The sequence below is a fragment of the Nuphar pumila genome, chromosome 10 (genome assembly GCF_984573655.1).
Source record: "Nuphar pumila chromosome 10, dmNupPumi1.hap1.1, whole genome shotgun sequence".
Classification (NCBI taxonomy): Eukaryota; Viridiplantae; Streptophyta; class Magnoliopsida; order Nymphaeales; family Nymphaeaceae; genus Nuphar; species Nuphar pumila.
The window spans coordinates 85,362,777-85,375,753 of record NC_143258.1 but is presented as its reverse complement, the minus strand read 5'-3'; the positions used below and the strand labels follow the sequence as shown (position 1 = coordinate 85,375,753).

The 12,977-nt window shown below is 35.2% G+C and overlaps 1 protein-coding gene across 1 annotated transcript in view; it reads left to right on the top strand.

Annotated features, from left to right (window-relative positions):
* RST1 (ARM repeat superfamily protein) overlaps positions 1-12,977 on the top strand; it is a 77,594-nt gene that overhangs the window by 9,082 nt on the left and 55,535 nt on the right. Inside the window, exons 3-4 of the mRNA XM_090018451.1 lie at positions 2,339-2,422; positions 3,836-4,112. Coding sequence (XP_089874577.1) covers positions 2,339-2,422; positions 3,836-4,112 — 361 coding nt within the window. The remainder of the gene's footprint in view (positions 1-2,338; positions 2,423-3,835; positions 4,113-12,977) is intronic.

Below are 12,977 nucleotides of genomic sequence, written 5' to 3'. Positions count from 1 at the left end.
CTCAATAGAGCTGTTGGGCACAGTCCAACAGCTCTATTTAGAACTGTTGGAATGTGTCAGTCCAACAGCTCTATTAAGAGCTGTTGGACTGTGTCAGTCCAACAGCTCTATTGCTAGTCAAGTCTGGACAGGACTTGACTAGCAACAATCATTCTAGTTCAAACTGAACTAGATGACATAAAGACAAAAAATAAAAATAAAGGAAAAAAAATACAGAAAAGAAAGAAATTAAAAATGTATTTATATATATATATAATAATATAATATTATTATATATACATATATGTACAGTTTTACATTTTAACAATTTGTAATTACATAATATTTGTTAAAAACAAATAAAAATATGTCAAAAATGTAAGTGCCATTTTATCTTGAAATGTTGGTGTTAAAGTGATTATCATGATAAAATTGCCAAATTCTCAAAGGAGAAGTGAAAATATTGTGATTAGGGGTGACAATGGGCCGGGTTTGACCTGAACCTGACCCATACCAAACCCTATAGGGTCAGGGTTTGGTGATAAATAAGAAGGCCCAATTTGAATCCGGGTTGGACTTGAAGGGTTCGATTAATATATGGAACCGGGTATGGTTTGTGAAATTTCATACCAGAACTGGGCCCGACTCGAGTTCCAATTAAGATCCACAAATTTTCAATGTAAAAATGATAAAAAAATATTATTTTACCCGGTAAGGTCTGGGCCTGGTTCATGTAATCCTTATAGGATCTGGGTATCATTTCTCTTATGGTGAGTCTGATTAGACCCGGGTCCAGACCCTATACCATAATCTCCAATCAGGTTTGGGTCTGGTTCCACTTGAGTCCGAACCAAACCCGATGCATTGACACCCCTAATTGTGATATTTGTACTGATGGTGGCAAACATTTGTAACCAATTTTTTATGAAGCCACCATGATATTTACTATAAGCAGATGAACAACATGTCAAACTCATTAACATCCACTAAAGGATGTGTAGACTAGCAAATCTTGTTGTACATGATGTGGATTGAGTGCGATAACCAGATTAGCAATGTTATAATATCTTAATGAGGACTCCTAGTTTGAAACACAACTCATGTAGGGTTCCCCCTGTTAATGTAAACACACACACACACACACACACACACACACACACACACACACACACATATATATATATATATATATCCTAAGGGCATTTTAGTCTTTTCACACATGTACAGTTTCTGTATTTATTTTTCCTTTTTTCTGTTTTTCTATTTTTATTTTCTTATTCTTATAATTATTCCCAGCCTCAAGGGCTTATTGGGAACTCCCCCGAAAGAGTTGTGGGACTCTATCCAATGGCTACATTTCTAGCCGTTGGCAACGACTCCTTTGAGCCTCCACAATGTGTATAAATATGGGGGTTAGCCCCCATTCCTTGTATTACTTCTTGAAGGGATTATTCCCCAATAATATTCATTATTTTATGAGTGTTCTCAGTCCTTAGTGCCTTATTCTTGTATTTTCATGTGTTGACCCATAAGAGGCCTTATCTCTAGGTGTTCTCTTTCCCATAAGTGGCACACCAAAGCATTTACTTCAGTTTGTGACACCCCCTGCTTTCATTCAGAGATACAGTACACATGCACACACACTTAGTATAGGTTACACCCTGGTCGAGAATCTAATTCTAGATTCTAACTGTGTAACATGATCTTCCTGATTCTTTTGTGTCGAGAAGACCTGTGATAAATAGGAAACATTCTTTTACTCCATGCACATCGTATTCGAAAAAGGGGGTAAATGTGCTATTTATAAATTTGTTCACTTGGACAAAAACTTGGTCAATTGCATGTATGGATCATTTTCTAGTGAATGCCAATGTTTTCAAGACCAAAACTTAGTAAAAGTTGGAGTTTTAGGCTAACATCTGGAATTCAGATTGAAGACTAAGGTCTAGCATGCATTTTCTGTCAGTCCATCTTTACATATATATACATACATACATACACACAGGCACGTGCAAACACACTCACACATTTGTTTATATCTTGGTATGTTGAAGATATCATGTTATTAGTGCTATAAATACAAAAATGATTTAAAAGAAGACACACTATTTTTGGAATATCTTTTATTGATGATCTTTAAAAAATGATTTTATATTATTTTTGGCTTTCTTTTATCTTTATTTTTTTATCTCTATTTTAATGAAGCTTGGTTAACTGTTTTTAGGCAATTTAGTGACCGTTATTATTTTTGATATGCTGGATGTCATGCATGCTTGAAGTCTGAGCATTTTTTTTAGATCGACCAGTACTTCAATTATGCATTGTACAAGCAAATAACTTACTCAGTTTCATCTGACAGGGTTTTTCTCTTCTAAGTGCATCGGCTGAATGCATGGTGGATGCATATTCAATAATCTTGGAGCACATAGAAGGAACAGAAATGGTATTATTTGTTTAAAAATTTGTGCCATTTTTATGTTACTATAAGTTTGATTAAAATAATTTTTGGCAGTATGGTTGATAGTTATGCATTTAGGAAGTATGAATTTGAATGAAGTTATATTCCTTTTCTCAAACTGGTTTTTGCACATAACCATTGATGTGGACATGTTGACTTATTTAGTGGGAATTTTGGTATTGTGATTAGATTGTTTTATTGCAACGACGACTTTGAAGAGAAACAGCCTTGTGTGTGTTACTGTAAATTGTTATTTTTTTAAGGATTTGTTTAGTTACAGTTTTGGTATTGTGTTTTGATGGTCTTGTTGCTTCAGACTTTGAAACAGTCTTTCATCTTCCAAGTGAATCAAAATGTGAAAAATAGTCTGATCATGATTTTCTTGTTGGGTATTTCTTTGTCAGTTTGATGTAGAAGGGTAAGACAATTGTTTCACCCAAGACTGACGATTTTTGTCTGCATAACACAATAACATCAGGTTTCGAGTGATTTATGTAATTTGTACATTTTGTTATGCTAACCCCTTAAGAGTAAAGAAACTTAATGGTTCTTCAAGTTTTGGTTGATGTAGAATGGGCTTTAAGTGAAATTAAACTCGTCTATTGATCATAGTCTGAAAATTTAGTGATTCATGACTCAGCAACCCCTTTGTTCTTGACTCATGACTTGGCCAGGTCAACCCAGTGGATCAGCTGGATTCTGCTAACTTTTTTTTTCTATATAAAAACAATATATGTCATAGAGTAGAAAAGAATTTATGTGCAATGACAAAAAATATCTGTGACATCAATTATTAACATGTAACTAACAATTAGATAACATTTAATGTCACGGGCATATAAAGAATAAATTCAGTGTTTTATGTTTCACCATGCTGCTATATCAAACATCATAATCAACTAATTATTATGATGTATAAACTTATAAAGCAATCAAGATCTTCAATGTAAAAACAATCTAAAATAATAACTAAAAGCAATTGGAATAATCACTGGAATGCTACGTTTCAATGAAAACTAATATGAGAATGGTTCATGTACAATTTAATGACATACAACTCTATTTTTGTCCTCATCATTCCTATATATGATGTTAATCATGTGTAATTAAAACCTGAAAAAGTGAAGATATTAAAGGTTGATATTGCAGGTTGGGTCAACTGACTGGGTTGACCCAATAGAAATATTGACTCGGTTGATGCAGACTTCACTGTGTCAACCTGTTGGGCTTTTAAGCCATGCTATTAGCCATTACCTATTAAGTTTTTTATTGAGGCATGACAATCATGTTTGGGCGGGTTATTTGCAAGCTTACATTTGATTCCATTTAGATTGTTCTCTTCTTTTCCTGTTTTCACCAATTTCTATCTGATGCACCACTTGTTCTTGCCCATTCCAGTCTGTTCTTGAGGTTCAAGAGGTTGGAGCAGATCTTCTAGAAGCAATCTTGTCTTCTTATAGTGGTTGTTGTGGCCAATATGCTGGGATTGAAGTGCTCATCACACTGTCACAGAGACTGCTTCTTGTCCAAAGGAATCGTGGCTTGAGATACATGCCGAGAATTTCTTCTGCCATAAATTTTTTGTTCTTTATACTCACCAAAGCTGAGTTTGAGCATGAACAGCTTGCAATATTGAAATTTTCAGTTATGCTGTTGGACTGGAGAAATGAATATGGTATATTTCTCTCTCTTGCTTATCTGGGTAATAACATTTACTGCTTTCTAGCATTTCTGTTTCTCTTTCACATGTCACGTGCACTTGTGTGTATCCACAGGGGCGTGCACATGCACACACATGAATATATATTTGGTGCACCTGACACCATAAAGATAATGCTATGTTACAAACTGTACTTAAAACTACCATGGAAGGGGAGATGTCAAGTTCACTTGACAGCAGTCAATGTTAATTGCTTGATGGTCTGTGCTCAGTAGCCTTCATAATTATATACTTGCCTGTTTGACTGTCCATGTGCAGTGGACCAGTCCTAACGTGTATGTGCATGTGTGAATGTGTTTATGTGTGGGGTGGGGGTGCACATATATAGAGTCGTTTATGTATATGCATGTGAATGTATGTGTTTATACATGTGCTCTCAAATTGTTTACAGAAAAAGTCAAGTTCAAAGCCTTGCCTTCTTTCTATCCCTAATTTAGGCAGAGTTTATTTAGTATGTATTGAGATATTTGTGATATTGGATTTTTTTTTGTAAGATGTAGGGGTGTTTTATTTGTCATTAACTTGAATGGCACCATCATTTGAATTCTTAATCTGAGTTGGGTTTAAGCAGGTATATTCAGGGTTGTAAGTAGCGTATCATTACCCATATCGGTCGGGCCCAAAGTTGTATGTATCATAGCATATCATAAAAAATCATATTTTTTTTAATAAATTTTTTCTCAAGATTTCAAAAAATAAAAAAATCAGAAAAAATCAGCAAAAATTCTAGAAAAATCGTTACACATGAAACATTGATGAATTACACAAAATACAACCATAAAATCACATATGAAGTACTTATGTCTCTATGAGCTGCACAAGACTGTAAAAATGTCTTGGTGCACAAAGGCACAAAAAAGAGAATTTGAAACAAGTGTTCACAAAGGCACAACACATAAAAGAGAATACAAATGCTCAAAGGCATAAAAAAAAAGAATCTTTGTTGAAGTGAATGAGAGCTTTTGCTAAAAAGCTTGAAGAATACAAGGGGATTCACCCTTATTTATAATACACAAGGAGCCTTGGAGGGGATCCAAAATAGACGTTGGAGGCCCTCCAACAGTCATAAATCTGATTGTTGGAGGGGTTCCAATGTCTATGATGTGGGCCCCTCAAAGGTGTAAAAGGAAATAAAAAATAAAATTAAAAAATAAAAAGCTAAATTATATACATATTTAAAAAGATGAATATGCGTAGGAGAAAAAGATAGATTTACTCTTATCGGGTATGACAAAAGGAATATATATATATATATTTTAACACCCCCCCTCATGCTTACAGTGTGATGACCGAAAGTTTGCTAAGGAGAAAATGGAAACGAGGAGAACAAGGCACCTTAGTGAAAAAATCAGCCAGTTGATATTCTGATGTCACGTAAGGTAGATCAATGACATTCTTTAGATATTCTTCTTTAACATAGTGATAGTCCATCTCGTTATGCTTCATGGACTCATGAAAAGTGTGATTCTTTGCAATATATATAGCACTTTTATTGTCACAGCATAACTTTGTAGGTCCTTGAACACAAACTCCCATATCTTTCAGTAACTGTCGAATCCAAATAATTTTCGTGGTGGTGGTTGTCATGGCTCGATACTCAGCCTCTGTAGAAGATAGATATACCTTCTATTGTTTCTTACATCTTCACGAAACCAAAGATTCACCTAAAAAGATACAAAAGCCAGTGGTGGAGTGACGGTTATTTGAGTCACCTCCCCAATCAGAGTCGGTGTAAGCAATTAAATTTAACTCAGAAGATGAAGATAGAAATACTTCCTTATTTATGGATCCCTTCATATATCTGATAATCCGAAGAACACTCATATGAACTGATGTAGGAGTAGGTTGGAATTGACTTGCAACATGCACTACATGAAAGATATCTGGCCTGGTAATACTAAGATACAATAATGAACCAATGAGTTGCCTGTAAGGAGTAGGATTTTCTAGAGGAATCCCATCATCAATCTTCATCTTTGTTCCTACTACTTTAGGAGTATCAGAAGTTTTGTCATCTGAAATACCTGACTTGTCAATGACCTCACAAGCAAGTTTAGTTTGGGATAAAAAATAACCCCTGTGAGAATATGCAACTTCAATGCTAAAAAAATATGCCAAAAAACTTAAGTTTGACATTTCAATTTTTTCGGTTAGAGTAGATTTGATACTTTTGATTCCTATTACATCATCACCTCTGATCAACATATCATCAGTATATAATAACAAAATTACAATACTTATATTAGAATTCTTGACAAATAGAGCAATGTCAGTATAACATGAAACAAAACCATTTTCTACCATTATATTGGTAAATCGATCTTACCGAGCTTTGGGAGCTTGCTTCAAATCATATAAAGCTTTTCAGAAATGAAGAACTTTACCTTTAGGCACATTCATACCCGGAGGAGCATCCATATAAACTTCTTCATGTAAATCTCCATTTAAGAAAGCATTTTTAACATTCATTTGATATATGCTTTATTTTTTAATAGATGAAATTGTTATTAGGCACCTAACAGTAACCATTCGTGCAACCAGAGCAAAAGTTTCATCGTAATCAATACCATATTCTTGACTATACCCCTTGACAACAAGATGGGCTTTATATCTTTCACGAGACCTGTCACTCTTGGTTTTAACTTTGAAGACCCACCTATATCCTATTGTTTTTGGAATTCGCAAGTTTTGGCTTTCTTAAGGGTTCTAAGTTCATTATCCATTGCATCTCTCCGTTCTATCATTTTTATGGCTTCTTTAAAGTTTTTAGGTTCTATATAAGAATGAATAACACTAAGACATGCTCTATGTTTTGGTGAGAAAGATTCATAGGAAATAAATCTAGAAGGATTTTTTCTAGTTCTCTCAGTTCTACGAGAATTATTTATTGAGCAAGAAGGTTCACTGGATTTACTATATTTTTCAATTGCACTTCTAAAATTGTTTTTATCTCTATGTGTATAAGTAATAAGATCACTAGATGTTCTTTCTTCTATAGGATGATCAATAGGTTGATAAAAAGAATGGTTTTTTTCAACTATATTTTCTTTTTCACTAAAATCATTGAGCTCATCATCGCTAAAAATATCATCATCTCTAGATAGTAACTCAAACAAGAAAGAGTAATCCATATTCTCTTTATGGGATTCACCTTCTTCAAAACCACCAACATTTTATAAGAAAGTCACATTCCTAGAAACATATAGTTTATCGTTCTTAACATCGTAACATCTAAATCTTTTTTGATTTTTGGAATATCCAAGAAATGCACAAGAAATGACTTTTGGTGAGAGTTTGTCATTTTTGTCGGTAAAAACAAAACATTTGCATCTAAAGATTCTTAACCTATTGTAGTCGGGTTCCTTTTGATTTAAAATTTCAAAATGTGAAGTTTTGTTTAGATTTTTTGAAGGAAAGCGATTTATGAGATAAATTGATCCAAGAGCCGCCTCATCTCAAAATCTTTTAGGAATGTTTTGAGAAATGAGTAAAGTTCTAGTTGTTTCAATAATATGCCTATGTTTTCTTTCAGCTGGACCGTTTTGTTGAGGTGTTTTTGGACAGGATCTTTGATGAACTATTCCATGGTTTTTAAGATAATTTTTAAAATCATTTGAAAGATACTCTCCTCTAGAATCGGTCTTAAGAATATTTAAATTACCATTAAATTGATTTTTAATCATCATATGATATGTCTTAAACAACGCAAAGACCTCATGTTTATGTTTAAGAAAATATATTCAACAAAATCTAGAATAATATCAACAAAAATAACATAATAAGCAAATCCTCTTTTAGATATCACGGGTGCTGATTCCCATACATCGAGTGCACAAGTTCAAAAGGTTTGTTTATAAACATAGATCTTTGTTCAAAAGACAAGCTTCTCATTTTTTTAAGAATGCAATCATTACAAGTGAAGTTACTTTTACAAAGATCCTTAACAAAATGCAAATAAGAAAACTTGCCGACATTAGGATCTCCAAGTCTTTTATGCCAAACATTTATATCTTTATGTTGGGCAATATTATAAAAAGCTATGTCACATGGGTGCGGGTGCGACACGGGTGCGGCACAATTTTAAAATTTTTGGACACGGGGACTCGACAAAAAAAAAAAAAATATAATTTTATATATATATAATTTTATTTTATTTTTAAAATGCCACAGTCACAGTCTGTGACTGTGCACACTGCACATACTGTGCACACTGCACATACTGTGCACACTGCACATACTGTGCACACTGCACATACTGTGCACAGTCTGTCACAGTCTGTGACTGCAACATTGTGCCTCTTTTTATATATATATTTTTAAATAAAAAATATAAAAAATTGGTTTTTTAGGGACATTTTTGGACTCGGTCAAAGTTGACCGAGTCTAAAATGTGGACGGACTCGACCTGGACTCGTTGACCGAGTCTGGCTCGGCGTTGACCGAGTCCGCGCCGAGTCCGAAGCCGCACCCGAGTCCGCACCCGTGTCGGGGCATGTCGACTCGGGTGCGGCACCTCCTTAGCCGAGTCCGTGTGACATAGATAAAAAGAATGTTTTGAAATTTGTAGAAACTCCATATAGTAGAGATCTTTTTTTCTAGAGCCTTCTCCAATCAACTTCACGATCCTGTACTTAACATTTATTTGATGATAACTTAACATCACATTCATGGTTCGAGAGTTGAGAAACCGAAAGCAAGTTTAAATTTAATTTTGGTATAAATCTAACTTTTGGAATAAAGAAATTGTGTTTTTCAAAATTTCTAACTCCTTTGATTTCAAAAGAAGCACCATTAGCGATTGAAACAAACGATAAAAAAATATTTTTTGAATATTCGGAAAGTGCAAAAAAATTGAGTTATATGAAAAGAGGCACCCAAATTTAAAAGCTAAGAGATCTTACCAGGAGGAGAAGACATAGCGGCATCGGAAATGGATCCTTTAAGTATGGGTTGAAGAGCCTTCATGATTTGACTCAATGACAATGCCCCATTGTTGGAAGCAGATGGATTCTCTTCTCTTTGTGTTTGAAATGTGGTAGACATGGCTACCTTCTTCTTTCACTTAGGACAAACCGGCTTAATGTGTCCCAGTTATTTACAAAAGTGACAAATAATTTTTTCATACTCCCTTCCTTGATTCCATCTTTTACTTTGTCCTTCTTCTTCTCTTTGATTTTGATTTTGATCTTTGTTGAAATGGGGAGGCTTATATGATTTTAAATTGCTTTCGGGTCTAAAGACGACATAAGCACCTTCATTTTTATCTTTATTTGAAGGTATGGCAAGAACACTTGGGTTTGATTTACTCATTCCCAAACGGGTCTCTTCTCTGCTTAATTTAGTAATAACATCTTCAAGGAGAGGTGAAGTAAAAGAAGATAGGAGAGAAGATCTTATTTGTTCAAATTCGAGTCTAAGCCCATTTAAAAAATTAAAGAACCAATCTTCTTCCAATTGTTTAAGGCGAAGCTCAATGACTTCTCCACTCCACTTTGGTTCGAGCATAGCAAGCTCATCCCAAATAGAAAACAATTTAGTGAAATATTCTCTAATGGTTATTTTGCCTTGTTGGAGAGTCAAAGCTCTCTTTTGAAGATAATACTTGTGACATAAGTCTCTTGAGGTATACATCCTCTCAAGATATTCCCACACTTGAGATGCTCTTTTGGATTTTAAAATATTTGCATTGATCCTTGTCTCAACCGAAGAAAAAATACATGATAGGATTTTATAATTTTTCATCTCCCACTCTTCATGCTTTTTGCTATATTCCTCAAGTGCTTTAGTTCTTTCTTCTCCATCAAAAATCTTTATTTTTCCTTTTTCAACCATCGTAATCTTTGGCTCCGGTTTCGGTATTGAACCTTGGATGTACCCCCAATGTCCCTTACCTTTGATGTGAGCTTCCATATTTTCGGCCCAAACATGATAGTTTGACCCATTGAGTTTGAAACCAAGAGAAAAGTGAGAATCTTTTTCCGCCATGGGAGAAGTTTGTATGATACACAAAGAGAGACTTCAAGAGTAGATGCACTTACCGCAACGAGTCTTTGAGGCTTACTTGATATGGTGTGCTTCACTAGAAATGAGTTGTAAGAGCTCTCCAGGCCAAAATGTAAGAAAAAAGAATGAGCACGATTTTCGAGGAGACCACTGAGATGATGCAAATCACGAACAATCCTTTTAGAAACCTTGCTCTGATACCATGTAAAAATGTCTTCAAAGAGACAATGTGCACAAAGGCACCAAGTCTTCAACGTGTGATGTGTGCACAAAGGCACAAAAAAGAGAATTTGAAACAAGTATGCACAAAGACACAACACATAAAAGAGAATACAAATGCTCAAAGGCATAACAATAAAAAGCATCTTTATTGAAGTGAAGGAGAGCTTTTGCTAAAAAGCTTGAAGAATACAAGGGGATTCACCCCTATTTATAATACACAAGGAGCCTTGGAGGGGCTCCAAAATAGACGTTGGAGCCCCTCCAACGGTCATAAATCTGATTGTTGGAGGGGTCCCAACGTCTATGATGTGGGCCCCTCTAAGGTGTAAAAGGAAAGAAAAAATAAAAAAGATAAAAAGAAAATAAAAAAATAAAAAGCTAAATTACATACATATTCAAAAAGATGAATATGCGTAAAATGGAGAAAAAGACAGATTTACCCTTATTGGGTATTATAAAAGGAATACATTTATTGGGTATTATAAAAGGAATACATTTCTTTATATATATAGATACATATGCATATATATATATATATATATATAGAGAGAGAGAGAGAGAGAGAGAGAGAGAGAGACTATATTTTAACAAAGACCATCAAACATCAACTAATATAGATAATCTTGCATGCATATCTCACAAGAACAATGCAAAATATGATGACAATAGTTGCACTTGATGTTCAATCGGTTGTCACTCACTACTTGAGTGCCCCATTGTCATGCCGGATCATCTAATGCCATCTTCCCCCAAAAAAATTAAATAGGAAGCAAAAAATATGGATTTGTTACCTTATCCTACTCTAAGTGAAAAAGAAGATGAAAATGCACTCTTATGTGAGAAATCCGCAAAAGCCTCTCCCTTGCGCATGAATCGGCGGCACCCAAATCACTCTCACACCTCTTAGGGTGCGTGGGCTCTCCTCTAAAGGCCTCTACACAAAAGAGAGAATCGGCCATAGAGAGGTCTTTAAAACCTAAAAAAGTCGAGTTTCAACCTTTTTAAAGTGCGACAGACACGTGTCGTACAATACACCCTGTATCATACGATATAGGGTTGTATCATATGATACAACCGATACGGATACGATGCACACTCACGTATCGAGTTAGGCCGTAGTTATAATACATATCGTATCATATCATACGATAAAGTATGGTACTTACAACATTGGATATATTAGATAAAAAAGAGACAAGAGTTTTTCTGTTTATTATATGCCCACTTTTATGGTTGGTTTACTTCTATATGGCTTCTCAATATAAGATTTTAGTTTAGTCTTCTTGTGGGGAGAGCAGCGTCCTGATGTGGCTGTGCATTCTCTGTGTGACTGTTTCTTCTAAAGATTTTTCTGAATTATCTTTAAAGATCTGTAGGCCTGTGTAGTTATACACTGCCGGTCCCAAGCCCGGATAAAGGAGGAGGGTTGCGGTAGGCCTGTGACAGCCAGCATAAAAACTTTGTCATATCCTATGAAAATGAACCAATATGAGAATTTCGTTGGGGAGTTCCCTACTGAGCGACGCGCTGTACTCTCTAGGCCCGGAGGCAGTGATAAATGTGCAAGGGTTGCTAGGTCGTCGCCCAGAAGCGACGCGTCACACCGGCGCCCGGGTGTGGTGTCAAATAGGCAAGGGTTCCCTCACTTTGTTGGACGGGTGGGGGTAAAGAAGTTAGTCCAAGACCATAAAATTAGGTTAGCCACTTGGAACATAGGGTCTTTAACTGGTAAGTTGGTAGAGTTAGTAGATGTTATGTGTAGGAGAAAGATTGATATTTTATGTCTTCAAGAGACCAAATGGGTAGGTGAGAAAGCTAAAGTGATAGAACCTTGGGGATATAAGATTTGGTATACAGGAATAAATAGGAATAGGAATAGGAATGGAGTAGGGATTGTTATGAGTCGTCAGTTTATAGATAATGTAGTTGAGGTCCGTAGGAAGGGTGATAGAATTTTACTTATTAAATTAGTATTAGGTACGGATATTATTAATATTATTAGTGTTTATGCACCTCAAGTAGGTTTAGATGATTCCATTAAGCATCAATTTTGGGAAGATTTAGATGGAGTAGTACAAGAGACATCCTATGGAGAAAAGTTTTTCATCGGCGGTGACCTTAATGGACATGTAGGCATTAGTAGGGATGGATTTGAGAATATCCATGGAGGCTATGGTATAGGAGAAAGAAATGAAAGTGGAGAAAGGATTTTAGATTTTTGTTTGTCCTATGATATGATCTTAGCAAACACTTGGTTTAGGAAGAGGGAGTCTCACCTAGTAACATTTAAAAGTGGGGTTAATACGAGTCAGATAGATTTTTTCCTACTTAGAAAGAGAGATAGGGGTTGTTGCATCGATTGTAAGGTTATACCAGGAGAAAGTGTAGCTACACAACATAGAGTCTTAATTTTAGATCTTAGAATTAGACAATGCCGCAAAAGGGATAGACATAGGATAGATCCTAGAATTAAGTGGTGGGCACTGAAAGGAGCTAAACAAGGAATGTTTGTAGAGCAGGTAGTTAAGGAAGTTGATTGGTGTCTCGAGGAGGATTCAGAATCAATGCGGAATAAGATAGCGGGTGGTATGAGAA